The sequence below is a fragment of the Rhinopithecus bieti genome, unplaced genomic scaffold (assembly GCF_001698545.2).
Source record: "Rhinopithecus bieti isolate Rb0 unplaced genomic scaffold, ASM169854v2 scaffold_47707, whole genome shotgun sequence".
Lineage (NCBI taxonomy): Eukaryota > Metazoa > Chordata > Mammalia > Primates > Cercopithecidae > Rhinopithecus > Rhinopithecus bieti.
Window position 1 is genome coordinate 776,538 of NW_016819117.1, and position 26,517 is coordinate 803,054.

The 26,517-nt window shown below is 61.6% G+C and overlaps 3 protein-coding genes across 9 annotated transcripts in view; 2 read left to right on the forward strand and 1 right to left on the reverse strand.

Moving 5' to 3' along the window:
• Window positions 1–6: 6 nt before the first annotated feature.
• On the forward strand, window positions 7–14,939 carry BAIAP3 (BAI1 associated protein 3). 6 transcript variants are annotated; one of them, XR_001882620.1, is made up of 35 exons: window positions 3,843–4,753; window positions 4,931–5,071; window positions 5,292–5,379; window positions 5,559–5,639; window positions 5,886–5,993; window positions 6,542–6,601; window positions 6,749–6,815; window positions 6,913–7,108; window positions 7,443–7,487; window positions 7,607–7,684; window positions 7,800–7,902; window positions 8,148–8,255; window positions 8,340–8,435; window positions 8,534–8,637; window positions 9,015–9,135; window positions 9,627–9,751; window positions 9,832–9,922; window positions 10,074–10,130; window positions 10,206–10,303; window positions 10,403–10,454; window positions 10,574–10,704; window positions 10,854–10,977; window positions 11,314–11,457; window positions 11,553–11,645; window positions 11,735–11,923; window positions 12,003–12,071; window positions 12,168–12,247; window positions 12,405–12,513; window positions 12,834–12,905; window positions 13,082–13,162; window positions 13,238–13,358; window positions 13,430–13,553; window positions 13,628–13,833; window positions 13,911–14,297; window positions 14,753–14,836. XR_001882620.1 is itself a non-coding variant. In XM_017858420.1 (34 exons), exons 2-34 carry the CDS (start codon window positions 4,941–4,943, stop codon window positions 14,012–14,014), a joined length of 3,456 nt encoding a protein of 1,151 aa, XP_017713909.1. In that variant the 5' UTR covers window positions 7–75; window positions 4,931–4,940; the 3' UTR covers window positions 14,015–14,939. The 6 variants fall into 6 exon arrangements, 4 of the variants coding, with proteins under 4 accessions (XP_017713909.1, XP_017713911.1, XP_017713908.1 ...); XM_017858420.1 differs by lacking the exon at window positions 3,843–4,753 and adding an exon at window positions 7–75 and having other exon boundaries at window positions 13,911–14,939; XM_017858422.1 differs by lacking the exon at window positions 3,843–4,753 and adding an exon at window positions 830–1,076 and having other exon boundaries at window positions 13,911–14,939.
• TSR3 (TSR3 ribosome maturation factor) lies at window positions 14,739–17,403 on the reverse strand. Its single transcript, XM_017858424.1, has 6 exons — window positions 17,187–17,403; window positions 16,871–17,090; window positions 16,304–16,497; window positions 15,554–15,730; window positions 15,384–15,447; window positions 14,739–15,108 (listed from the first exon to the last, which is right to left on the reverse strand). The coding sequence occupies exons 1-6, from the start codon at window positions 17,296–17,298 to the stop codon at window positions 14,937–14,939; spliced, it is 939 nt and encodes a 312-aa protein (XP_017713913.1). The 5' UTR covers window positions 17,299–17,403; the 3' UTR covers window positions 14,739–14,936.
• The window catches only part of GNPTG (N-acetylglucosamine-1-phosphate transferase subunit gamma), a 12,479-nt gene continuing 3,359 nt past the window's right edge, over window positions 17,398–26,517 (forward strand). For both annotated transcript variants that reach the window (XM_017858426.1, XM_017858425.1), the window contains exons 1-3: window positions 17,398–17,507; window positions 17,592–17,649; window positions 17,729–17,796. In XM_017858426.1, the coding sequence (XP_017713915.1) occupies window positions 17,456–17,507; window positions 17,592–17,649; window positions 17,729–17,796 (178 nt within the window). In that variant the 5' untranslated portion in view covers window positions 17,398–17,455. The remainder of the gene's footprint in view (window positions 17,508–17,591; window positions 17,650–17,728; window positions 17,797–26,517) is intronic.

Genomic DNA, 26,517 nt, shown 5'->3' on the forward strand with positions numbered 1-26,517 from the left:
CGCTGAGCCTCGGCGTTCCCGAGCTGGTGCCCGAGCGCGGCGCCCCAGGAGCCCCTCTCCCCGCGCCGGCCCACGGTGAGTGCCGCGGGCTGCAGCCGGTGCTTTTGGGCCGCCGTCGGGGCTCGGCCCCGCGCCCCCACCCGGACGGACCGACGGCCGCCGCCCCTTGGCCCGGGTCCCCAGGAGTCACGGGGTGGCCTCCGAGGCGGGGGGTAGTGGGAAGGTCTCGACGCCCCCTCGGCCCTGGGGAAACTGAGGCCGCGCATGCTCGGAGGGGCGGTGTCTCGGGGGCATTTCTCTGAGCTCGCAGGAGCAGGTGCGGCGGTGGGGTCCGCACTGCGGAGCGGACGGGGATGGTATCGGGGCGCTGGCGACGACCTCCCCCGCACTTGGGCCGCCAAGCGAGGCTTCGACCCCCGCGCCCGCCTCCCCAGGGGAGCAGACGGGCCCGGGGCCTCCCAGCACCCCTCCCGGGCGGGCTGCGCCCCCCCAGCGCCCTCGTCTCTTCCGTCCTCCCGCAGGTCCTCGTAGGGCCCTTTAGGCCCCCCGAAATCCTTGGGAGTGCAAAGTCGCCCCTCCTTCAGCCCCACTCCGCAAAGGGCTGTGGGCTCTTGGCCTGGGCCGGGGTCTCCTGGGGAGAAGTTTAAAATGACACACCAGGCCCGCCCCCAGACTCCCCCCGGACCGCCCCCCCCTCCAAGGGGAGAGACCCCCATAGAACTGAGGGTGCGGCTCCCGCGGGCGCCCGGAGCCCCAGGAAAGGGGGTGCCGCGAGGCGGGGCAGGGAGGGGGTCGGTGAGCAGAAGGAGGAGAGCGCTGCGCAGACACAGGAGAGGGGAGGAAGAAGGCGCCGCGGGCTCCCGTCTCCTGCGCTCCTGCTGGGTGCCAGCAGCTGGACCTTGGCAGCTGGTCTCAGACTTCAGGGAGCCTAAGGCCACCGGCAGCACTTGTTAGAATGCAGACTCCCGGGATTCGACTGGAATGAGACCCCGGGGAGCAGCGTTTGTAGCGGGCCCGCCAGGTAACCTGCACCGGGGCGCTGCCATCAGCCGCGCAGGGGCCGTCTGGAGGAGTCAGTCAGACCAGGGAGAGATTCTCACGGGAAACCCCCAGGGCCTGGTGAAGGGGAGTCGGGGGCGCCGAGGGAGGAAGAGCAGGGAAGCTGGAGAGAAGACCAAGAGGGCGGCTTGCAGAGCCAGCCTGGGGCGCAGACGTCCCGCCACCTCCCCTGACAGGCACACACCCAGGGCACCAACAGCCACCCCCCTGCCCCAAATGTGGTAAGAAGGGTGCCCCCAGCACGGTGAAGGCGTTTGTTCCCAGACATCCTGCATTGGGGAGAAAGGCTGACCCAGCCTCTGCTGTGCTGCCCCCAGACTCAGCTACCTCACTGTTCCCCCACCCCCAGCCCCCAAATGGCCTGGCAGGAGATGGCTTGGCTTCAGAGTCCCAGGTTCACATCTGGGCTGCCCTGGGCTGTGAAATGAGACATGCCATCCTCCTTGCAAAATATCATTCCCCATTCAGCCACGGCCTGGGGGACAGCCAGGGAGCAAGGTGGGACGGGCAGGTGTGGCTCGGCCCCAGTGCCATAAGGCAGGAACTCCTTGGCAGTCCTCCCTCTGCTCACTGGACACATGGGAGTGTGGTCCTGGCCCGGGCATCAGGCATGAGCAGAGTCTGGGCTCATCCTGCGTCATGCTACTGTCCCAGGGTGAGAGCCTGGCAAGGAGTTACACCACATCTGGACCCACAGGAAAGACGGGGGTGCCTCTGCACCTGGCTCACTCCTGCCCCGTAAGTGCTGAGAGCCACCCAGGCAGTCAGTGCTTTCTGCACTGGTCACAGACACAGACAGATGCGTATGTCCACCATTCACAGCAGCTCTGGCCTCTGTGGCAGGTGGCTCCCAGGGCCCACGCAGTTGGGTGCAGCCAGGCTATCAGCTGCCCAGGCAGCCTGGGGTTTCCAGGGGAACCAAAGGGGCTTCTGCGCACCCAGGATGAGCCAAGTCTTTTGTACACCTGTGCCAAGACACCATTATTGCACCCATCCTAGCAACGGGCAGCAGGAGGGGCAGGAGCTGTGGTTGGGGTCAGGGTGGCTGGCCTAGCTGGTTGTCCCAGGAGCTTAGCACTGGGGACACCAGAGAGACCTGGATGACCGTCTCCGGCCCCCTTGCTGGCTCTGGGACCTTGGATAGGCTCTCAGCCCTGCGCCTCTGTTTACCCATCTGAGATGCAGGGAGCAAAGGGCACCCCTCTCGGGCCGCTCTGGGGATGAGGAGGTGAGTGTGGAGAGAAAAATGCAGGGAGGGCACTGAGCCCCCTCTTTCTGCCTGGAACATCTTGTTCTCACAAAGACACCCCCTCCCCAACCCCGCAGCTCAGGCCACTTAGCTCCTGCGTCACGTTTGTCTCCAGGACTGCGAGCCCCCATCACCCCTGTCACACGCACATTGCGGCCGGCGGTTGCCCTGGCAACAGCTCCAGCAGCGGCTGCTCTGCTGGCTTCAGGGGCTGCAGGGGGAGCAGCCTCTTCCACCCAGCAAGGGAGGGGAAGCGGGGTCTGCGACTCCCAGGTCCCTGGGGATTTCACGACTGGCTGTGGGGGTGACAGCTTCCAGAAGCATTGTACCCAGCCCGCTGAGCCCCCTGTCTTTTGGGGGGAGGCTCACAGGGGAAGGCACTGATAGGTTTGAAGGAGTAAGGCCCCCCCAAGCGTTAACTCTCATAGGGTGGGAGCCGCAAACCCTCCTTCCTGTCCTCAGCTCTAGGGTCTGGTCCCATGAGAGCCTGCACCCAGGGCTTGGGAGCTTGCAGGGACCCTGGAATCAGGTTGAGATGTCCAGGAATGGTGTCTGAGCTAGTGTGAGTATAGATTGGGGCTGGTGACCCTGAACCCCCACAGACACAGCAGGGGCCCGGGAGCTGGCTCTCCAAGGTCCATTTGGAACCCACCACTGGCACGGTGTGCCCGGGCCCCCGTGCTGCCCACTGAGCTTATGAGTCTAGTGCAGCCAAGGGGAACTGGCCTGGGCATGCAGGGGAGGGGTGGGCTAGCCTGGCCCTCGCCGCCAACTGTCTGTGGGAGCCTGGGTGAGCAATAGAACCTGCTGAGTCTTCGTTTCCTCTCGTGTTACATGAGAATGACCATGCCCCCTGCAAGGGCCAGTGTGCCCAGCCCGGAGGCACCCTCCGCAGATGGAGAGAGCACTGGCAAGGGAAGGGGACCCAGATAGCAAGGCTAGGACCCCGGGGGGCTGGGGGAGTGCAGTGTCCTAGAAATCAGAGACCAGCAAGGCTGGGACAGGAGCCCAAGAGTGGATACCTCTCTTGTGGTGGGGCAGAGGTGGCCTGACTCTGGGACAGTTTTCATGGAGGGGGGAGGGGACCTCCCTGGGGCTGCTGGGGGGCCATGCAGGCAGAGGCAGTGCAGAGGTGGAGGGTCTGCATCTGTACCAGTGCGGAGGAAGAGGGTCTCAGGAGGCTGCGGTGTCTTAGCCATCATCCTGCCCCTGTTGAAGGGGTATGCAGGTCGGTACCACCCGGCCTTCCTCCCTGACACAGGTGGGCTCAGCGGCGGTGGCTCATGCCTGTAATCCCAGCACTTTGAGAGGACGAGGCAGGTGGATCACCTGAGGTCAGGAGTTCAAGACCAGCCTGGCCAACATGGTGACACCCCGTCTCTACTGAAAGTACAAAAAAATTAACCAGGCGTGGTGGTGGGCGTCTGTAATCCCAGCTACTGGGGAGGCTGAGGCAGGGAGAATCACTTGAACCTGGAGGTGGACGTTGCAGTGAGCTGAGATCGTGCCACTGCTCTCCAGCCTGGGCGACAGACTGAGACTGCATCTCAACAAAACAAAACAAAAAGTGGGTGGGGCCTTCCGGGCAGGGGTCTGCCTGAGCCCGGGCTCCAGGCCTCAGCAGAGGGCAGCTATGTCCCAGTGGTGACATCTGGGCTGCTGCTGCTGCGGCTACAAGCAGGAGGAGGCTGACAGGGTGGCTCGGTTGCCATAGCAACATGAGGGGAACTGACTCCAGATGGACTGGGAGGGAGCTGTAGCCCCCACGCCCGGCATTTTCCAGCGGGGCCCGGCTCACTTCATGTTTTCGTTTGTACCAGCTGTGGGGAGCAGGCCCTGCTTTGTGGAGGCACTGCCCCCCACCTTCCACTGTCCACCTCAGGTTTGCTGACCAGTTCCTGGGGTGAGCAGGGGGCACTGACCTCCACTGTGGTTGGTGAGCGAGGACGCCCAGGCCATCCCCTCCAGGGCCTCCTGGCCATGTGAGCACTGCCTGCCCCACCTGGGCATGAGTGCTGCAGCCCAGGCCACCGGCCCCTCCTCTGTCAAGGTGATGAAGACCCACAGGCCTTTCGTACCCAGGCTCCTCTGTGGTCCGGGATGTCAGGGTTCTGGCGAGTTTTTATCTCCTGCATAGGAGAGTTGGGTACCTGGCATCTGTCCTGGCCCCAGAGTGGGCACAGGGGCTGGGGGAGCCGAGCGCTGTGACCCAGATCTTGGTCCTCTTGGTGCAGCCCCAGGAGACAGGTGCCTCCCACTGTGCTGTCATGGGGAGGGGTGTTGGGGGGCGAGTGCAGCAACCACCTCCCTCTCCAGTGAGACCCCAGAAGCCCCCGGATGGACCCCCGGCTCCAGGTGGGCACCAGCCCCGCCTTTGATGGCATCCGCTACCTCTTCCCTGAAGCCGCTCTGTAGGGCACAGGGACTTAGCTGGTCACCCAGCAGGTGTGTGGACAGGAGCCCTCACAGCCTGGCCAGGTGCCCAGTGCCATCCAGGCTGTGGGTGAGCTCCCAGGCCTCTGCCCCACCTCTTCCCGCCCACCCCCCGCCTGCCATGGCCTCTGTGGTGCACGGAGGATGGAGTGGATGACCTGAGGCTGCGGGCCGTGCTCTCTGCTGTAGGTCACCCACCATGTCGACCTTGCTGGACATTAAGAGCAGCGTGCTCAGGCAGGTGCAGGTGTGCCCGTCCTTCCGCCGCAGGACTGAGCAGGAACCAGGGAGTGCCAGCGCCGACCCACAGGAGCCTGCCATGGGGGCCTGGTGGGTGCCCGGGGCCCAGCCCCACACGCTCACAGGGTCATTCCCTACCAGACTTCACACACGGCCACCCTGGCCCCAGCCCACCGAGGTGCAAAGGAGGGCCTGCACTTAGCCGTGCCACACTGTGGAGGTCACATGGCCCTGTCTGCCCCTGGAGTTGAGGGTCCCAAGCAGGGGCCAGCGTGCTGAGAGCCGCGAGCTGACCCAGCCCTTCCTCCAGGAAACCTGGGGACGGCGTGGAGTTCTTTGCCCACATGCGCCTCATGCTGAAGAAGGGGGAAGGCAGACAGGGCCTGCCGTGCCCCGAGGTGAGGGTGCCGCCCCCAGGTCCCGGTACTGCAGCCCAGCACAGGGCTTCCCCCTCCTCTCTCTCCTTCCCCCTTGCCCCTGCCCTCGCTCCCACCTCCTGGGGCACCACTTGTCCTCCCAGCCGCAGGCCTAGGACTCTCCCTGTGATCAAGGCCCTCACCCTGGGCCCCACACACAGGTCCCCCTGCGCAGTGGCTCGCCAGCACCCCCGGAGCCTGTGGATCCCAGCCGTGGCCTGAGAGCCCTGGCCCCGGAGGAGGTAAAGGTGGGGGCCGGAACCAGGGGCAGTCGTCTGCAGTGGTCGCTCTCTCAGCCGTTTATAGGCAGATACTGTGTGCACAGGGTCTGGTGATGGTGGAGAGCAAGGGTGGGTGGGTGGGTGAGGAGCGGAGGGGCTCCCAGTGCAGGGCGGCAGAGGTGGGGCCTGGGCTTGGCAGGCAGGAGGGGCTGCTGAGGGCTGGGGGCCTGGGACGTGGCACTGTGGCCGCCCTTCCCCCACCTGCAGGTGGACATGCTCTACGAGGAGGCCCTGTACACAGTGCTTTACCGAGCGGGGACCATGGGCCCTGACCAAGTGGATGACGAGGAGGCACTGCTCAGCTACCTCCAGCAGGTCAGCCCACCCTGACCCCGACCTGGACCCCGACAGCTTCCCCACCTCAACCCCTTCCCCACCCACTGACACCATGATCACCCAAACAGCAGGATCTCCCCAATCCATGCACAACACACAGAGACGGCTGCAGGTACACAGACACACACGCACACGGCTGCAGGTGCACAACACACAGAGATGGCTGAGGGTGCACACAGACGCACGCACAGGCTGCAGGTGCACACAGACACACGCGCACAGGCTGCAGGTGCACCCCGAAGGACGCACCTGGCTTCCACCTGAGTGTGCTTTGAACTCCCCCGTCCCCTTGTGGCGCCCACTCCTGCGCATGCACTCGTGTGCCCCTCATCACGCTGACCATCTCCGGGCATGCCCGGGCCCCTTGGCACAAGCCCTCCGCCACTCCTTCCCAGGCTTCCCCCAACCCTGCACCCATGATACTGAGGTTGGGTGTCTGTGACTGGGATTGAGCCTGAGGTCACAGCATGGTGGCAGCCTCGCTTCAGGGGTTGCCTAGGTCCTGCCAACCCACCCGCCCTCCACAGGTGTTTGGCACCAGCACCGAGGAGCACACCAAGGCCATTGAGCGAGTGAGGAAGGCCAAGGTGAGGCCGCCGCTGCCTGGGCAGACCCTGACCAGCATGTGCCTGTGTGGCGGGGGCACAGGGCAAGGCCCTGTCACCTCCATGCTAAGCAGGGTGTCTGGGGGGCAGCTCAGCCTCACCAGGCCTCCCACACCCCTCTGTCCACAGGCCCCCACGTATGCCCTGAAAGTCTCTGTCATGCGTGCCAAGAACCTTCTGGCCAAGGACCCCAATGGTGCGTGGGGACCCAGCAGACCTCGGCTGCACCCAGGCCTGGCAGCTGTGGAGGGCAGAGGGCGTGGGGCTGGGGCTGAGGCGCCTACCGTTTCCAGGCTTCAGTGACCCGTACTGCATGCTGGGCATCCTGCCCGCCTCGGACGCCACGCAGGAGCCCCGTGTGCAGAAAGAGCAGCGCTTCGGCTTCCGCAAGGGCAGCAAGCGCAGCGGCCCCCTGCCCGCCAAGTGCATCCAGGTCACCGAGGTGAAGAGCAGCACCCTGAACCCCGTCTGGAAGGAGCACTTCCTCTTGTGAGGCCCTCGCCCATCTGGGTGTGGGAGGGGGGCTCTGCCTGGGGTCCAGAGTTGGGCTGTGCCTGGAGGGTGGTGGCTCGCAGCAGCTCCCGGTCTCTGTGGGGCCCTGTGCCCACTTTCCAGAGGAGAAAACTGAGGCCCAGAGATGGGCGTTGTGCCACCAGGGCCGCACGGCTGGTGACACGTGGCGGGATCGGGATTTGGACCTGAACAGCCTGTCTGGAGAGCCGGAGCTTGTGGCCTGCTCCCTGCTGCTTCTGAACTCCCTGACCCCAGCCTGGGCAGAGCCTCGCTGGGGACCCTCATGGGCATCTCTCTGTTCTCCTTGTAGTGAGATTGAGGACGTGAGCACGGACCAGCTGCATCTGGACATCTGGTACAGGCCCCTGCGCCGTGCAGGGCGGGGGGAATGGGCACCTTTTGGGAGGGAGCAGGACGAACTCAGGGCTGGGCTGGGGGCTCCAGACAAGCCAGGTCCTCCCCTCTCCCCACCAGGGATCATGACGACGATGTGTCCCTGGTAGAAGCATGCAGGAAGCTGAACGAAGTCATCGGCCTGAAGGGCATGGGCAGGTATGACTGCTGGGACCTTTCTACCCCTCACCTGTGCCCTCAGCTTGGTCATGGGGACCAGCGGGCGGTGGCTCCCCAGGAGCCTCAGCGTGATGCCCACCACCGCGCTGGCCAGGTACTTCAAACAGATCGTCAAGTCAGCCCGTGCAAATGGGGCGGCAGGACCCACTGAGGACCACACCGATGACTTCCTGGGGTGCCTCAACATACCTGTCCGGGTGAGCAGGTGTGGGGTGGGGCTGGTGACGCTTAGGGAAGGCCTGGGGGGTGTCCCAGTCTTCAAGGGGCAGGGCATTGCCTAGAGGAGCTCCTGCTCTTGGGCCTCCGCTGAGTGCTCACCGTTGCCTGTCACCCTCGATCCCGGGAGAATGGCAGCCCAGGCCATGTGGTCTCTCCAGGGTCTGAGTCAGTGTGGAAGGAGGGGGGAGGAGTCTGGTGGACCTGACCCCCATGCTACCCCCAGGAGGTGCCTGTGGCTGGCGTCGACCGCTGGTTCAAGCTGGAGCCACGCTCCAGTGCCTCGCGTGTGGAGGGAGACTGCCACCTGGTTCTCAAGCTGATCACTATGCAGGTGGGGAAAGTGGGCGTCTCCGTCCTCCACCCCCACCCTCGGGGCTGGGGCAGAGCTGGTGACCCGGGGGGCTCTGCGTTGCAGAGAGACACCGCCATGAGCCAGCGCGGGCGATCCGGCTTCCTGTCCCACCTGCTGCTGCTCAGCCATCTGCTGCGGTTCGAGCACCCAGCAGAGGAGGTAGTGGGTGCTCCTGGGATTGGGACAGCCCAGCAGGGGGCCTGAGGAGGGGATGTGGGGCTGTCCCGCCTCCACCCATGCCAGACCTCCTCCCCCAGCCCAACTCCAGCAGCTGGCGAGGAGAGCTCAGCACACCAGCCGCCACCATCCTCTGCCTGCACGGAGCCCAGAGCAACCTGTCACCCTTGCAGCTGGCCGTGCTGTGAGTGGGTGGAGCTACGAGTGGGTGGGGAATGTGGGCGGGGCGTGGGTGGGTGGGGCATTGGGGACCATGCAGTGAGTGGCTGTGGTGGTCGGGAGGGTGGGGCAGGGAAAGGGGCGGTGCTATGAGTAGGTGAGGCAGCGCTGATTGGGTGGGCAGGGAAAGAGCCGGTGCTATGAGTAGGTGCGGCAGCGAGAGGGGCGGTGCTATGAGTATGTGGCAGCGCTAATTGGAGGGCAGGGAAAGGGGCGGTGCTACGAATAGGCACGGCAGTGCTGATTGGGTGGGGCCGAGAAAGGGGTAGTGCTGTAGGTGGTGCTGAGTGGGCGTGGCAGGGGCGGGGTTCATATCCCTTGACCATGGGCTGGGCTCCGCAGGCACTGGCAGGTCAGCAGCCGCCACCATCAAACCTGCACGCTGGACTACAGCTACCTGCTGGGGCTGCTGGACGACATGCAGGCACACTGGGAGGAGGCGCCCTCACTGCCCCAGGAGCAGGTGGGTGCAGCCGGGGCCCTCTTGCCAGCCATGGCTAAGGGAGTGCTGGGGACTGGGGCCGCTGAGTGCCGGTCGGCAAGGAGCAGAGTCCTGCCCGCGTGGGGGTCACAGACAAACGGACAAACTGTATGACATGGGCGAGAGCCAGCGCTCTGCGGAAAGGAGACAGGAGACTCGTGGAAGTCACCTCGGGGGGCGGCCGTGACTTAGGACAGAGTTGGGGAAAGCCACTAAGGTGGCGCCCATCTGAGCGACAGGAGGGAGCGGCCCTTGCAGGACGGACGTGGGAACTGCAGGGGCACAGGCCCTGCGTGAGCTGCGTGGCTGGAAACCGAGGCTGGGACAGGCCGGCTGTGCCCGTGGAAGGTGCTTCTCAGGGCAGAGCTGCGCTGACCATGCGGGGGGAAGGGGGTTGCGGGCAGAGAAAGGGAGGGTGTTTCTCATCAGTGACCGGTCGGGGCTGCTGGCACTGAAGGGCCCTGTCCCCACAGGAGGAGAGCCTGGCTGATAGCTTTTCCGCCTTCTCTGAGTTCGGGCTGCAGCTGCTGCGCCAGCTCCGAGACTACTTCCCCGCCACCAACAGCACGGCTGTCTACCGCCTGGAGCTGCTGCTGAAGTGGGTGCAGCCCCGCGTGTTGGCGTGGGTGGGGGCGGCTGGCAGGGTAGGCCCCACGTCAGCGTGCTGCCCCCACCCAGGTGTCTGGGCAAGCTGCAGTTCTTCCAGCCCTCCTTTGAGATCTGCCCCTTCGAGACGGAGCTGAATATGGACGTTGCTGCGGCCCTGAAGGTGTGTTTCAAAGCCCATTGGGGGCCGGCCGCTAGGCCCTCCCCTTCCCTGCCCTGCCTTCCCATCCCCTGCACCTCTGCACCACGGTCTCGTGCCCACCTCTCCCTCTTCCCTGCAACCCCCCATGCTGACTTGGTGGTGTCTATTGCAGAGAGGCAACCGTGAGTGGTATGACAGGATCCTGAATGCCAGGAGTCCCCGAGAGCAGGTGCGGTTGTGGGGGACCCTGGCCATGAGGGGTGTGGGCAGTCAAGAGGTGGGTACAAGCTAGGCTTCCTTATAGCCAGGACCACAGCGCCTGCCTGGGCTGGTTGTGCTGGCCGACGCCATCTATGATGACCTTCAATCCTGCTACAGTGTCTATGCCAGCCTCTTCCACAGGTGGGCCTGGCCTCTCAGCGCTGTCCTGGGGCTGGGGTTGGTGCCAACAGAGCCTGCAGGGAGGGCACAGGTGGATGAGGTATGTCCCTTCCTCTGCAGCATCCTCAATGTGGACGTCTTCACCCTGACTTTCCGGCAGCTGGAGCGTCTGGTGAGCAGGGTCTCTGACCCCGGGTACCTGCCAGGCATGGGGAAGTGTGCAGAGGCCCTTGACTAGGAGGGGCCTGGGATTCCTCGCTGCAGGTGGCCTGATTCTGCTGTCCTGGACAGGTGGCTGAGGAGGCATGGGTGCTGACAGAGGAGCTGAGCCCCAAGATGACGCTGGAGGTGGCCTCGGGGCTCTTTGAGCTCTACCTGACCCTGGCTGACCTCCAGCGCTTCTGGGATAGCATCCCTGGCCGGTGGGTGCCCCGTCCCTATCTCTTGCAGACAGACTTTTGGATGAGGGCCTGCGGACCTGTGAGGGGGGCTCCCCTGGGGCTATTAGTCTGGAACGTGATGGTTAAGGCATCTGAGTCGGGGCCAAGCCCTGACCAGCCTCCCACTACAGGGACAGCCGCTCTCTGGCCCTGGCTGGCATCCACACCCCATTCCTGCCTGCCGTGAAGCTCTGGCTCCAAGTGCTGCGGGACCAGGCCAAGTGGAGGCTTCAGGGAGCCGTGAACGTGGATACAGTGAGAGCTGCCCTAGCCTGAAGACACTGGGGCTGGTCCAGGCCCCAGCCTCCCCGCAATGCCAGCCTCGCCCCACAACCCCAGCCTCCCCACCTCCTCAGCCTCCCCCACCTCCCCAGCCTCTCACCTCCAGCCTCCCCACCTCCCCCGCTCCCAGAACCCCAGGCTTCCCCCACTCCCCCCGCCTCCCCAGCCTCCGCCTCCCCAGCAACCCCAGCTTCCCACCTCCCTGCCTCCCAGTCCTCCCCTGCCTCCCCCTCCCGCCTCCCCCACAACCCCAGCCTCCCCCCACCTCCCCAGCCTCCCCAGCAACCCCAGCCTCCCCTGTCTCCCCAGCTGGAACCTGTGGACCCCTCCTCCAGGCACAGCAGCTCTGCAGCCACTGCTGGTCTCTGCCTCAGTCACATCCAGGAGCTGTGGGTGCGCCTGGCGTGGCCTGACCCTGCCCAGGCTCAGGAGCTGGGCACCCAGCTTGGCCAGGTGTGTGGGTGGGCCCTGGGGGTGAGGGGAACAGGTAGGGGATGTGATGGGGCAAGGGAGGGTTCCATGGTTCCCCACCACCGCCCCCTCCTCAGGACATGTGTGAGGCCACCCTCTTCTACACGGAGCTGCTTCGGAAGAAGGTGGACACTCAGCCAGGGGCGGCCGGTGAAGCAGTGAGCGAGGCGGTGAGTGGCCAGCTGGGGAGGGAGTCCGCAGGAGGTGGGGAGCCATCACCAGGCCCTGACCCATCGCCGCCTGGCCACACCTCCCCCAGCTCTGTGTGGTCCTCAACAACGTGGAGCTCGTGCGCAAGGCTGCTGGGCAGGCCCTGAAGGGGCTGGCATGGCCTGAGGGGGCCACGGGACTCGAGGGGTGCTCCCCGCCCCTGCTCAGCTGCACACAGGCCCTGGACGATGATCTGCAGCGGGAGGCTCACACGGTGACAGCGCACCTGACCTCCAAGGTGGGTGGGGCCTGGAGACCGGGGCGTGGGCCAGTCCCTGGTGCCCCCTGCCCATGCTGAGCGCTACTCCTGCTCTCAGATGGTGGGCGACATCCGGAAGTACGTACAGCACATCAGCCTCTCACCCGACTCCATCCAGAACGATGAGGTGAGTGCTGGGGCGAGGGGCCGTGGAGGGGACTGTGTGTGCTGGGGGTAGGGCAGAGGTGCGGGGTCAGCCTGGCCTGAAAACCCCTGCCTGCAGGCTGTGGCCCCGCTCATGAAGTACCTGGATGACAAGCTGGCCCTGCTGAACTCCTCGCTGGTGAAGGGGAACCTGAGCAGGTGCGGGTGGGTGGGGTGGGATGGACTGGCCCGTGGTCACTGATGCCGCCCCGCGGGGTGCTGGAGGCCCTGTGGGAGCTGCTCCTCCAGGCCATCCTGCAGGTGGGGCCAGCGGGGCAGGTGAGGCTGGCCCGTGGTCACTGATGCCACCCTGCAGGGTGCTGGAGGCCCTGTGGGAGCTGCTCCTCCAGGCCATTCTACAGGCGCTGGGTGCAAACCGTGACGTCTCCGCTGATTTCTACAGTCGCTTCCACTTCACGCTGGAGGTAGGGCCCTGTGAAGGAACCCTTCCCGCCAGCCCCCGCCGCAGGGCTGCTCTGATCCCTCCCTTTATCCCCACGGGCTCAGCAGCCACTCCAGGGCTGTCCACGGCGCCGCCTCCCGTGAATGCTGAGGTGTGACCTCTGGTGACGGCCTTTCCCCAGCTTTCCTGGGAGCTTCCGATGCCCCCCAGGGTGTGAGAAAGGGCTCTGCCCTGGACTGCTGAGCCCCCAGGGCTGCCTGGGCTCCTTTGTGCTGGGGGTCTCCCCCTGTCCCCAGCACAAGCCAGGCTCCCTGACACCTTCGCCTTCTTTCCTTGCTCCAGGCCCTGGTCAGTTTTTTCCACGCAGAGGGTCAGGGTTTACCCCTGGAGAGCCTGAGGGATGGAAGCTATAAGGTGAGGCGGAACCCTCTGTGGGGCAGGGGCGTGGGTGAGGGGACCGAGTTCAAACTGCAGCCCCGCACAGGCTGTGTTCTTGAGCATGAGGTGGCCCCACAGGCAGTCAGGCCTCCCAAGTGCCAGCACTGGCCACTAGCACCCAGGGGCCCCCTCCTGATGCGCTTCCCCTGCAGAGGCTGAAGGAGGAGCTGCGGCTGCACAAATGTTCCACCCGTGAGTGCATTGAGCAGTTCTACCTGGACAAGCTCAAACAGGTAGGGAGGTGCCAGGGACAGGGTGCTGCCCCTGAGGCTCCCCGAACCCAGCTGTGCTCACCCGCCTTTCTGCAGAGGACCCTGGAACAGAACCGGTTTGGACGCCTGAGCGTCCGCTGCCATTATGAGGCGGCTGAGCAGCGGCTGGCTGTGGAGGTGCTGCACGCCGCCGACCTGCTCCCCCTGGATGCCAACGGTGAGCTGCAGCGGGGACGGGTTGGGTGATGGTGGGATGGGGACGGGGGGCTCATGACTATGCTCCTGCAGGCCTAAGCGACCCCTTTGTGATCGTGGAGCTGGGCCCACCGCATCTCTTCCCACTGGTCCGCAGCCAGAGGACTCAGGTGAAGACCCGGACGCTGCACCCTGTATACGACGAGCTCTTCTACTTGTGAGTGTCCCAAGCCCCAGCCCCGGGCTCCAGGCTGCGGGAGTGAGACTCCCCTGACTGGCCTCTGTCTGCAGCTCCGTGCCTGCCGAGGCATGCCGCCGCCGTGGGGCCTGTGTGCTGTTCACCGTCATGGACCACGACTGGCTGTCCACCAACGACTTCGCTGGGGAGGCGGCCCTCGGCCTAGGGGGCGTCAGTGGTGTCGCTCGGCCCCAGGTGGGCGGGGGTGCAAGGGCTGGGCAGCCTGTCACCCTGCACCTGTGCCGGCCCAGAGCCCAGGGTGAGTGAGCATCCGGGTGGGGGGAGGGGCAGCGGCCTGTCGCCGGCTCCCACACATCTGCCCACGCCCGTGTGCAGTGAGGTCTGCGCTGAGGATGCTGGAAGGCCGCACGAGCAAGGAGGCGCAGGAGTTCGTGAAGAAACTCAAGGAGCTGGCGAAGTGCATGGAGGCGGACCCCTGAGTCCGTCAGCTGCCGACCCCGGCCCTGGCCCCCACGCCGAGTTCCCTGAAGCATCTTCCAGTTCACTGTGGCCAGCTTTGTGCAGCCAGGGCCCACGGCGCCCCTCCTGTGCTGTGACGTGTGTGTCCTGCCCGGCCCCGTGGCTCCCATTGCCCTGGCCGTGTCCGTTTGGTGTGTGCTGTGAACCCCTCCACCCAACCCCACATCTGGGTGGCCAACTTGGCAGGACCTGGCCAGAAGCTGCCTGGGACACAGTGCAGGCCACAGTGGGCTTGGCCACCAGGTGCGCTTCCCTGCCCGCTTCCTCGGGCTCCCCGGCCCTGGGTGGGCAGTGGGCAGCTGGTCTCCGGGGACTCAGTGAGTGGCTGTGCTCCCTGCACGACACGCAATGTGCAGAGGCATTTTTGGTAGTCACAGCTGGGGAGGGCAGAGGGTGCCACTGGCACCACTGGGTGGAGCTTCCAGAGCCTCCACTCACAGAGGGATGCAGAGGGCAGGTGAGTCAAGAACCGCACAGGTCGCCAGTCCCCACAGGCTCCCACGCCAGGGACGTCACCCAAGACTGGTGGTCAGTGTGAAGGGCTCCATGCCAACTGGCAGGGTGTCCTTCACGCACATATCCGTGGCCAACCGAGACCTGCTCCACAGCCCCTCCAGGCAGAGCCAAGAGTTCGCCCCAACCCTTCCCCAGGCCCAGTGTGAAAAACAGAGACTCACACGGGGCTTCCTGGCCTGCAGCTTCATTGCGAGAGCGCTGAGGCAGAATGCAGAGCACAGCTGTGCTGGAAGTGCAGAGAGAACCTGGACAGCTCAGTCCTGCCAGCAGCCACGAGGAGCCGAGACTGCCAGGCCCATCTATGTCCCTCGTGTCTCTAGATTTTCTCGTTACCCAGCCTCAAATATATATTTATGTCTGCAACCCTCAGTCTCTCTGCCGCTTCTTGATTCCTTTCCAAACCTCGGCCGGGGCCCTGGCTTCAGCCCCCTGTCCCTGAGTCTGCTCCTCTTCAGGGCAGCTGCTGCTGGTTCCTCCATGCTCGGCGCCAGGTCCTGGGTCCTCAGACGCATCACTGTCATCAGTGTCCGAGGGCAGCCTGGGAGGGAAGGGGAGCACGTTCCCAAATGACATCCTCCCTGGCTAGCTGGAGGCAACCTCATCCACAAAAAGCCCCAAGCCCAGGACAGATTCATCTCCATGTACTCTCCAAACCCAAACCTCTCCAGTGGGATGTCCACTTCAGGTTTTCTAGTCAGACCATCGGGGTGTTGTTTACGACACCACTCCCAGGCAGCAGGAGGGGCTCAGGCCAGAGGTAGAGGAGAGCCCTGGGTCTGAGTGATCATGAAATTAAGAAGCCCAAGGACCTACCGGGTGCTGGGCACAGGTCTGTTGGGGTTTCCAGACTCTCTCCCTGAATCCACATCGAAGGGATCTGAGCCGAGAGAGGAAAGTGGTCTCTAAATGAGCTCAGAGCAGGACCAGGCCTCCCACCACCCAGGCTTTGGAGGGCCTTGGCTCCCAGCCCCGCCAGGGCTCACCAATCTCCTCCTCCTGGGGGCTGTCCTTGGCACTGGCTAAGAACTCCTGTTCTGCCTGCAGCACCTCCTCCGGGCCGCCGCAGGCCGCGTACTTGTCCAGGAGCTGGCGGTTCAGGTCCAAGAAGCCCTTGCCCCATTTAAACTTCCGCAGCAAAATGACAGCGAGGTCCGGAAAGCCTGATGATGTGACAAACAGGAAACCCAAAGCAGTAAACGGTCCCCTCGAGTGTGTCCTGATCACCTGCTGCCGGATGGCTCTCCCACGTAACTGCAGGGTCCTCACCAAACAGCAGCTCACAGTCCTGAGAGCCCGTGCTGACCCCAGCCCCAGCCTGCACCTCCCCTGCTACAGTCCACACCTCTGCAACCGACCGAGTCCCCCTCCCTGTTGTGAAACGCAAACATTCCCACCCAGACTGCCCCATGCCTCATCTGGGCTTCTTTAGATCAGCAATTCAGTGAGGAGGACATGGAGGATAAGCAGGATTCTCGGGGCTGTGCTGCCGTGATAATGAATGGCACCCCACACGCTGGCCTCTGTACAGCAGCGATCCCATTACGCCTCCACTGCAACTCCACAGGCCGAAAACCTGAAGTGACAGTCGGGCCTGAAACCCTGGTCTGTCTGAACTGCTTCCCTGTCCGTCCCTTATGCTCCTCCAGGGGTCTGTCGGCAGGAAACACCATGCTGGGAGCACAGCAGGAACAGCAGGTTGCCTGGTCACGCTGTTGTGGAGCCCCTGGACTCACCTACGATGCAGAAGGTGGCAGCAAAAGCTTCTACACAGGAAAGTTTGCACGGCCGGCCATAGTTCACGGGGTTGGCAGCCACCAGGTACGGCAGCAGGCGCAAGTGGCTACCTCGCATCTTCCCAAACGGCGTCTCGTCCAGCCTGGCCCAGGAGCAGTCGATGACGGCGACCCCAGACTGAGCCACCAGCTGTCTGCCAGGGACAGCATGGGGTAAGTTCAGCAGCCAGTACGACCCAAAGTGAAGCCATGTCCCTGGAGAATTGCTTCGCTAGGGATTCAGGGACATCATTCCGCCATCCCCAAACATCCTCAAACGGACTTCATGAGCAAGCTTTTGAGGCAGCTGTTTGGGGTACCTAGAGCATGAGTTTATTCACTCAAAAAACGTTTATTATCCCCAAACCTCCTTTATCCTAGGCTTTGCGCTATGCAAAGGAGGCAAACTAGACAGACGTTCCCTGCCCACGTGGGTGTGGGTGTGACATACAAGTCCCACTAAGCGATCCCTGAAAGGAACCACGCGCTGGAAATGAAGACGAGCTAGGGGAGGCCTCCCGCGCCTACCTGTCTGCGGGGGACACGTACTGCTTGCCCACGGGGCTGAGCACCAGACCGCCGAACCTGTGGCCCAGGCGCAGGCAGCGCACCAGCCCCAGGCGGGCCAGCTTGCGGCCGGTGCAGCGCCGGGGGTCGCAGTGGCCCAACTCCCACATGGCCAGCGTGCAGGGCAGGGCCGCCGGGCCCGGGCCGCCCTCGCCCTCAGCCGCCCCTGGCTCCACGGAAGCTGCACGAGAGAGAGAGAAGGGCACTCGGCCTCAGCGTGGGACCCCCGGGCAGGCCCTCGAACCCCGACCCGCTCTCCCCATCACGCCTCGCTCACCTTGCAGCGCGGCGCCGACCTCCTCGGCGAAAGCCTCCAGGGAGCGGGTCGGGAGATGCCGAGGGCGGCCGCCTTCCGCCCCCGGCCCGCGCGATGCCCTCCTGCGGCCCATGGCGCGGATCTGGGGTGCCGGGTACTCCCCACCCCACGGGTACGCCCCTCAGCCTCTGGACGGGCCGTGCGGCTGCCAGCGCATGCGCCGGGCTCCACTTCCGGTTCCCGCGGTCACGTGACCGTCATTCCACGTGACCGCGCGGCGCTGCGGGGCGATGGCGGCGGGGCTGGTGCGGGTGCTGTTGTTTCTCGGGCTCTCGGTCCGCGGTGAGTGGTCCGGCCGCCCGTGTCCCCAGGCCCGGCGCGCGCTCTGCATCCCGACCTCCCCGCTCACGGTCTCGCTCTCCGTAGGGCCCGCGCCGGCAGGTGCCGCGAAGATGAAGGTGGTAGAGGAGCCCAACACGTTCGGGTGAGCAGCCTCGCGGCTGGCGGCTCGGGCAGGGGGACGGCCCGGGCCAGTTCCCCGCTGACCCTGCCGCTTCCCGTAGGGTGAACAACCCGTTCTTGCCCCAGGCCAGTCGCCTCCAGGCCAAGAGGGATCCTTCACCGGTGTCTGGTGAGTGAGGAGCGCTGCTGGCGGGCGCGGGGGTGGCCGCGGGGGGGCAGCAACAATGGAGGATGGGTGAGAGACCCTGAGAGTTACGGCCCGGAGTCTAAAGCATTGGTTTGTCAGCCTTCTAAAATTAATGTGGAAGTGCGAGAGAATATACCAGAACGTTCCTGTACCGAATTAAAAGTTATCTCCAGACTTAGTCCTTCCTTTTCTTTCCGAGAGGTAATTGCCGTTCATAGTCTGGTAACTTTGCAGAGGCGTTTCTGTGTTTTTACGTGCGTATCTATGCAGCCGTAAAACGTGTAGTTTTTGTAATCTTTGTCGCTTTGTAAAAAAATCATGCTGGCCGGGCGCGGTGGCTCAAGCCTGTAATCCCAGCACTTTGGGAGGCCGAGGCGGGTGGATCACGAGGTCAGGAGATCAAGACCATCCTGGCTAACATGGTGAAACCCCGTCTCTACTAAAAATACAAAAAAATTAGCCGGACGTGGTGGCGGGCGCCTGTAGTCCTAGCTACTCGGAGGCTGAGGCAGGAGAATGGCGTGAACCCGGGAGGCGGAGCTTGCAGTGAGCTGAGATCCGGCCACTGCACTCCAGCTTGGGCGACACAGCCAGACTCCGTCTCAAAAAAAAAAAAAAAAAAAAAAAATTATGCTGCGTGAGTATTTGGCTGATTGGTCGTTGTCACTCGCTGTATGTCTTGGGACGCTTCATGGTGGTGATATAGGTCTTCATTCTTTCTCTTGGTGCTCAGTACGCGATCAGATGGCACTGCATTTCCCGATGGTATTTAGGTTCTTTACATTTCTTTTGGCCATTAGAAGTAGTGCTGTGGAGAACATGCTGTGTAGGTGCCTTGGTTTGCACTCAGGTGAGTGGTTTCCCAAGGCAGGATTCCGGAAGTGGAATTGTTGGGTCATGAGTATATATGCCCTTTAAACACTGAATGAGTATTAAATGTAAGAGACAAAAATCCAAGGAATTTTTTTTTTTTTGAGACAGAGTCTCGCTCTGTTGCCCAGGCTGGAGTGCAGTGGCACGATCTCTGCTCACTGCAACCTCTGCCTCCTGTGTTCAAGCGATCCTCATGCTTCAGCCTCCCAAGTAGCTGGGATTACAGGCATGCATCACGATCACGCCCAGCAAATTTTTGTATTTTTGGTAGAGACAGGGTTTATTTCACCGTATTGACCAGGCTGGTCTCAAACTCCTGACCTCAAGTGATCCGCCCATCTTGGCCTCCGAAAGTGCTGGGATTACAGGCGTGAGCCACCGTGCCCAGCCTCAATTTTATTATCGAATACTTTTATGTGTTAGGGTCTGTGCTGGGGTTGCAGAAGCGAACAGAGATATACCAATGCTTGTCCTCAGGGAGCTGACAGTCTCATGGGGAGTGATGGAGGAACAGGCACTGAACAAAGAATTAGGTAAAATACATAGAATGGTCAATGATGAAAAATGCTGTGTAGATACGTGAAGCAGAGGGAGTGTGTGAATGTGTGTTAGAGTATTGTTTGAGGGATCGCTTTTTTTTTTTATTTTTAGAGACAGGGTCTTGCTCTCTCACTCGGGCTGGAGTGCAGTAGTGCATTCATAGCTCACTGCATCCGTGAACCTGGGCTGAAGCAATCAACCACCCTCAGCTTCCTGAGTAGCTGGGACTACAGGTGCATGCCACCATGCCTGGCAAATTTTAAGTGTTTTTGTAGAGATAGAAGTCTCACTACGTTGCCCAGGCTGGCCCCAAACTCCCAGCCTCAAGCAATCCTCCTGCCTTGGCTGGGGACTGCTTTAAATAGGGTGCTGAGGAAAAGTCTAAGAAGTGACGTTTCAGCCCAAAGCTAAAGGAGAAAAGGGAGTAAAGCTTTGCCTGTTTGGGGAAAGGGATTCTGGAAAGGGAGTGGCCAAAGGCCTTGAGCAGGAAGGCCCGTGCCAGAGGGGATTCAGCTGAGGTAACCACAGATGAGAGAGAAAGGGGATCAGGTGGCACCGCAGCTTGGTAGGTTTTGTGGACTTTGACTCCAAACAGATCTTTCTAAGGTTTTTGTTGTGTGGCTGGGCATGATGGCGCATGCGGGGTTAGGCTCACTTCCCTGAGGCTCAGAGCCATGGGATGTGGCTTTCCAGGGCCTGAGGTGCTGGAGTCGGGCCAGCACCTGTCCCAAGAAGCTGGGGAGGAGGCAGGCCGCTGTGTAAGAGCAGTTCCCGACCGAACCCCTTCCAGTAGGAGAAAGGCAGCCTTGGCTAAGGGGACCACGTCTTTTCGGAGGTGAGAGTACTGGAAAGAAAACAGAATATGCTGGTTGTGGTGGTACGTGCTTGCTGCTCAGGAGGGAGGCTGAGGTGTGAGGATCACTTGAGCCCAGGAGTTCAAGACCAGCCTGGCTAACATGGTGAAACCCTGTCTCTACTAAAAAAAAAAACACAAAACAAAATTAGCCGGGCATAGCAGTGTCCACCTGTAATTCCAGCTACTTGGGAGGTCGAGGCTGGAGAATCGCTTGAACCCAGGAGGCGGAGGTTGCAGTGAGCTGAGATCACGCCACTGCACTCCAGCCTGGGTGACAGGGCAAGACTTCGTCTCAAAAAAATAACAACCCCCAAAATTTAAAAAGAATGCCTGTTGTAGTGTTCCCCACCCCCACACCCGGGCCAGTCAGGGTTCACAGGTGCATTTGGTTAATCAGGTCTCTTTAGTGTTTTCATCTGGAGCAGTTCTCGTCCCACCTTTGGATCTAAGTGGCATGTTTGTTTTCCTGTTTCCCGGTCTTTTTGTTGATGGTGTTTTTCTCCAGACCATTTTTTCCTGCATCTGGGGGGTTGGGTGCGGATAGTCTCCCGCATCCGTGGGATCGGGCATGGATATTCTAAGTGTTTTTTGTCTTTGATGTAGCACTCTTTCAGCATCAGCATGTGAAACAGATGGTGCGCAGTGGGTAGGAGAGTGTGGTCTGTGGAATGAGCAGAGCAGAAAGATAATCGGGCTGAGAAACTCGGGTGTGGTGAGTGCGGCCTAGGGCTCAGAAGGTCCCGGCAGAAGAGCCTCTGCCGAGAAGAAGGAAGGGGTGGGTTTGCCAGGGCCGAGGCTGGTGGGGCTGTGCTGGGCAGTGGGCACCTCCATGGCCTGGGCCTCCACCAGATGAGTCAGGAGTCTCGTCCCCTGACAGCAGGACGAGCAGTGGTTGGTAGGTCTGTGATTTGGAGACAGTATCCTGCTGTGGCATGGAGAGGGGATGGGGCACGGTCAGGTTGGTGGTCCTGCCACAGCCCAGCACACTGTCCAGGAGGGAGCTCTGCCTCAGTGGCAGTGGGAGGGAGCAGCCAGCTGGGCAGGACTCTGGGGCCCTGGCAGGGGCCGGTATCTGGGGAGGGGTTGGGGAGGAGCAGAGTGGCTCCAGGATCCTGGCTAGAGAAGCCATGGAAAGCGGACTGCAGGGGTCAGGCTGGGAGCTTGCTTTTGGTTGGGGCCAGGCTGGGTCTATGAGGCGTTTCTGGTGGATGGAGAGGGGTCATGGCGGGCACAGGTCTCATTAGTGGGGGTGCGTGAGGTCCAAGGGTGAGGGTGAGGCTGAGGTCCCCGGGGAAGTGCTTGGTGGGGCGTGGGGGTTGTGGAAGTTAGGAGGGCACTGGGACCAGGTGTGGGGCTAGGCCAGGGAGCAGAGTGGGAGGGAGGACCACCTCGAGAAGGGACTGTCACCGAGAGGCAGCCCTAGGGGAGTGCTTCCCGCCAACGCTTGACCGGGGCAGACGGGAAATGAGGGAGTCTCGGCTCAGCCAAGTAGATGGGGCCTTGAGGAGCTGTGGCCTCGGGCACAGGGACAGCTGGTGGTAAGGCCACCTGGGCCCGCAGGAGCCAAGGGCACCGGTGAGTGACCTGGCCATGCAGACGGTGAGCATGGAGCCTGCAGGTGACGTGCGGGCGAATGAGGAGCAGAGGAGGAGCCTGCCGGCAGGGGTGGTGGTATTTGGGGGTGGTGGTACTTGGGGGTGGTGGTACTTGGGGGTGGAGACTCCAGCTCAGGTCTGGCTGTGTCTGACTGAAGGAGTGGAGGGGCCAGACCCCACCCCTCTCAGGAGAGCAGGCTGCTGAGACCTGAGGGCTGGGCGGAGGGGAGGGGCTGTGGCTGGGGTTCTGGTGCGGGCCAGCAGCAGAGGACCCGGGGTACTGGGCACTGCCGGTTGGGGGCTTGTGGTACCATCCCCTGCAGGAGGCTGCACCCCAGCCAGTGGGAGCCCCCTGAAGACGTGGACAGCGCCCAGGCAGAGGCCTCCTCCCAGCTGGGGAGCCAGGCCAGGCCCCGCCGCCCTCACGCAGCCCTGTCTGGACAGATGGCCCTGCAGGTGCAGAGCTGAGCTTGGTGCCCACGCCTCTCCTGGGGTGTCTCCAAGTCATGTCTGCCGGGGCAAGCCTGGGAACGCAAGTTCCCAGGACACAGGAGCCTGACCAGCCACCCTCCCAATGGGAGTCTGTGAGTGGCAGATGGGCGAGGGACACGTCAGGGTCTCAGATGGCTCCAAAGGCTTCCCTGGGTACCTGTTGGGCAGAGCCCTAGGGCCACACTGGAGGGGCCAAGCCCAAGCACCCCAGGCTATGGGACAGCAGGCATGACAGGGCTGAGGTGCAGCCCCCAGCAGTCGGGCTGGGAGGACAGTGGGTCAGCCCGGGAGTAGGGGCCACCCAGATGGTATCTGACGAGGAAGGACCAGGATCTTCCTATATCCACAGCCCCTATCCCCTGAGCAGGGCAGCCAGGCCATCTTGGTCTCCATGTCTTGGGAGGGGACAGCCCCGGGGTGAGTGGAATGTCAGGGAATAGAAGGCCAGGTCGGGCCAGCGCCCTAGAGGTCTCAGTGGCATTAGCCTCTGCCCTCCAGGGGCGGGGCCAGGCTGAGGGTGGCATCGGGCTCCTGGGTTGGCCAGGTTCCCAGGGAACAGCCACCCAGCACCTCGTGTGCATTTTGGCTTTATTATTATTATTTTTGAGACAGAGTCTTGCTCTGTTGCCCAGGCTGGAGTGCAGTGGCGCAATCTCGGCTCACTGCAAGCTCCGCCTCCCAGGTTCACACCATTCTCCTGCCTCAGCCTCCCGAGTAGTTGGGACTGCAGGCGCCCGCCACCATGCCTGGCTAATTTTTTTGTGTGTTTTTAGTAGAGATGGGGTTTCACTGTGTTATCCAGGACGGTCTCGATCTCCTGACCTCATGATCTGCCCGCCTCGGCCTCCCAAAGTGCTGGGATTACAGGTGTGAGCCACTGCACCCGGCCTTGACTTTATTAATACAGTAAAACTGCAGAGTTTAAAACGTCAGTCTAACTGAGGCATCCTCTTCTAAACAGTGCACTTGCTGCTGCAGCGCAGGCCCGACAGGAGCCGGGGCCAGGTCTCCTCCCCGCCTCCACGGCCCACGCCCCAGCCTTGCCCACAGCCCAGAGGATGGCCTCGTGACTGACAGTCTCGGTGGGTGCTGTGACAGGTGCATACCCAGCCAGGTCCCGACTCCCCAGCGTGCCTGAAGAACGGGGTGGCTGCTGTGGCGTCTTTTACTGACAAGTTGCCACTGGCCTTGATTTGTACACGCCCTCGCTCTAGCACTGCCTGTGGCCGGCCTGGCTGGAGGGTCGGGACGCTGCACACCTTCCCTCTTCCCCCAGGGGCTGGTTCCACTGCCCTGCAACCGTCAGCACCATCGTCTCCACAACTTGCTCTGTCCCCTTCAAACCCTGGCTCCCCCAGCCCCGGCACCCACCATTCTGCTGTCTCCGAACTTGGCTGTTGCAGAGACGCCACACAGATGACCCGTAACTGCGCACGACCTTCTGTGTCTGACTGACTCCTCTTGGCACAGTGTCCCCAGGGTCCCCCAGGCTGGAGGCTCTCAGTGCCTCCTTCGTTGTTACGGCTGAGGACTGTCCCAGGCAAGGACAGACCATGTGTTTACCCGTCGTCTGGACACGGCGGTGGCTTCCGGCCCCTGGCTGGGAATAGGCTGCTGTGAACTTTTTTTTTTTTTTTTGAGATGGAGTCTCGCTCTGTCGCCCAGGCTGGAGTGCAGTGGTGCAACCTTGGCTCACTGAAACCTCCGCCTCCCAGGCTCAAGCAATTCTCCTGCCTCAAGCCTCTCAAGTAGCTAGGATTACAGGCGTGCACCACCACACCTGGCTAATTTTTATTTAGTAGAGACAGGGTTTCTCCATGTTGACCAGGCTGATCTCAAACTCCTGACCTCAGGTGATCCGCCCGCCTCGGCCTCCCAGAGTGCTGGGATGACAGGCTGCTTTGCCAGTTTTTAAACTGGGTTTATTGTAGGGCTGTGGTTCTTTATATATGCTGGATATGAATCCCTCACGTGTATGATTTGCCACTGTTTATTTTCTCCCATTCCATGGGTTATCTTTTCACTCCCTTGATGGTTTTTTGTCTTGTTTTTTCCATACAGAGTCTAACTGTAGCCCAGGCTGGAGTGCAGTAGCACAATCTCAGCTCATGGCAACCTCTCCACCTCCCAGCCTCAAGCAATTCTCCTAAGTCAGCCTCCTGAGTAGCTGGGACTGTAGGCGTTTGCCATCACGCTCAGCTAATTTTTTGTATTTTATTAGAGACCAGGTTTCACCATGTTGGCCAGGATAGTCTCGATCTCCTGACCTCGTGATCTGCCTGCCTTGGCCTCCCAAAGCGCTGGGATTACAGGCGTGAGGCACCGCGCCCTGCCTCTACTCTGGTCTTTATGCTAGTATCACACTGTTTTGATCATGACCGCTTTGAAGTAATTTTTGGAATCAGTATGTATGAGTCTTTCAACTCTGTTCTTTTTCAAGACCGTTCGATGATTTGGGGGTCCTCTGAGACTCCCTATGTGTTTTCTATTTCTGCAAAACATGTCATTGGGATTTGGATGGGGTTCCATTGAATCTGCAGATCACTATGCGTGGTAGTCATCTTAAGAATATTAAATCCATCAGGGCGGGCGTGGGGGCTCACGCCTGTAATCCCAGCACTTTAGGAGGCTGAGGCAGGTGGATCACCTGAGGTCAGGAGTTCAAGACAAGCCTGGCCAACATGGAGAAACCCTGTCTGTACAAAAATACAAAAATTAGCCAGCCGTGGTGGCGGGCACCTGTAATCCTAGCTACTGGGGAGGTTGAGGCGGGAAAATCGGTTGAACCCAGAGGTGGAGGTTGCAGGGAGCCAAGATCGTGCCATTGCACTCCAGCCTGGTGACAAGACTAGACACCATCTCAAAATAAATAAATAAAGGGCATGGATGTCTCCTGTCAGCCTTATGTAGTGGGTGGCACTGTTTGTACATGGATAATTGTGGTGTCTTGGCACATGGACCCTTGTGTCGATATAGAACATACTTGTCTCCTGTAGTTCCAGCCGCTCCACCTCTTTTGGCTGTTCACATGAACGCTCTTCCATACCTTCACTTTCAACCTGTTTATGTCTTTTTTTTTTTTTTTTTTTTTTTGAGACGGAGTCTCGCTCCGTCACCCAGGGCTGGACTGCAGTGGCCGGATCTCAGCTCACTGCAAGCTCCGGCCTTCCCGCGGTTTACGCCATTCTCCTGTCTAAGCCTCCCGAGGAGCTGGGACTACAGGCCCCCGCCTCGTCGCCCGGCTACGTTTTTGATATTTGTTAGTACGAGACGGGGGTTGTCAGCGTGCTAGCCAGGATGGTCTCGATCTCCTGGACCTCGGATCCACCCACGCTCGGCCTCCCAAAGTGCTGGGATTACAGGCTTGAGCCACCGCGCCCGGCCCTGTTTATGTCTTTAAAAGTTAGTCTTTCAGGCGGGGTGCAGTGGCTCACGCCTGCAATCCCAGCACTTGGGAGGCCAAGGTGGACGGATCTGGAGGTCCGGAGTTCCAGACCAGCCTGGCCAACATAGTGAAACCCCATCTTTGCTGAAAATACAAAAATTAGCCGGGTGTGGTGGTGCGTGCCTGGGATCCCAGCTACTCGGGAGGCTGAGGCAGGGGAATCACTGGAACCCAGGAGGCAGAGGTTGCAGTGAGCCGAGATCGTGCCATTGCACTTTAGCTTGGGTGACAGAATGAGACTGTGTCTCAAAAAGAAAAAAAAGAACCCGTTGCCTGATGAGGCGAGGTGGAAGTTCCGTCCCAAAACCCCCCATCCCCACCCCCGGCTGACAGAAACCTGCCTTCCATGAAACCAGTCCCTGCTGCCAGAAACATGGGGGACCACTGGTTTAAGTTCTGTAGACATACAGACCCCAGCTAGAAAGGTAACTGGCATTTAATTTACCCCTGTACTAGGGCCCTCTGTCTCCCTCCAGCTCAGCTGCTGTCTGTCTACTCACTTCCCCGCAGGGCACATGGGCCTGCAGGTAGCCAACTCCTGAAGCTTTTATCTGGGAATGCCTTTTTTTTTTTTTGGAGACAGGGCCTTGCTCTGTCATGCAGGCTGGAGTGCAGTGGTGCGATCTCAGCTCACTGCAACCTCCGCTTCCCAGGTTCAAGCAATTCTCCTGCCTCAGCCTCCCAAGTAGGTGGGACTACAGGTACACACCACCACACCCAGCTAGTTTTTTGTGTGTGTTTTTTGTGTAGACACGGGGGTCCCGCAGTGTTGCCCATACTGGTCTTGTACTCCTGGTCTCAAGCGATCTTCCCGCCCTGGCCTCCCAAAGTGCTGAGATGACAGGTGTGAGCCACGATACCAAGCCTTAACTCTGATTTTTAAAGGGCTGTTAGAATTCTTG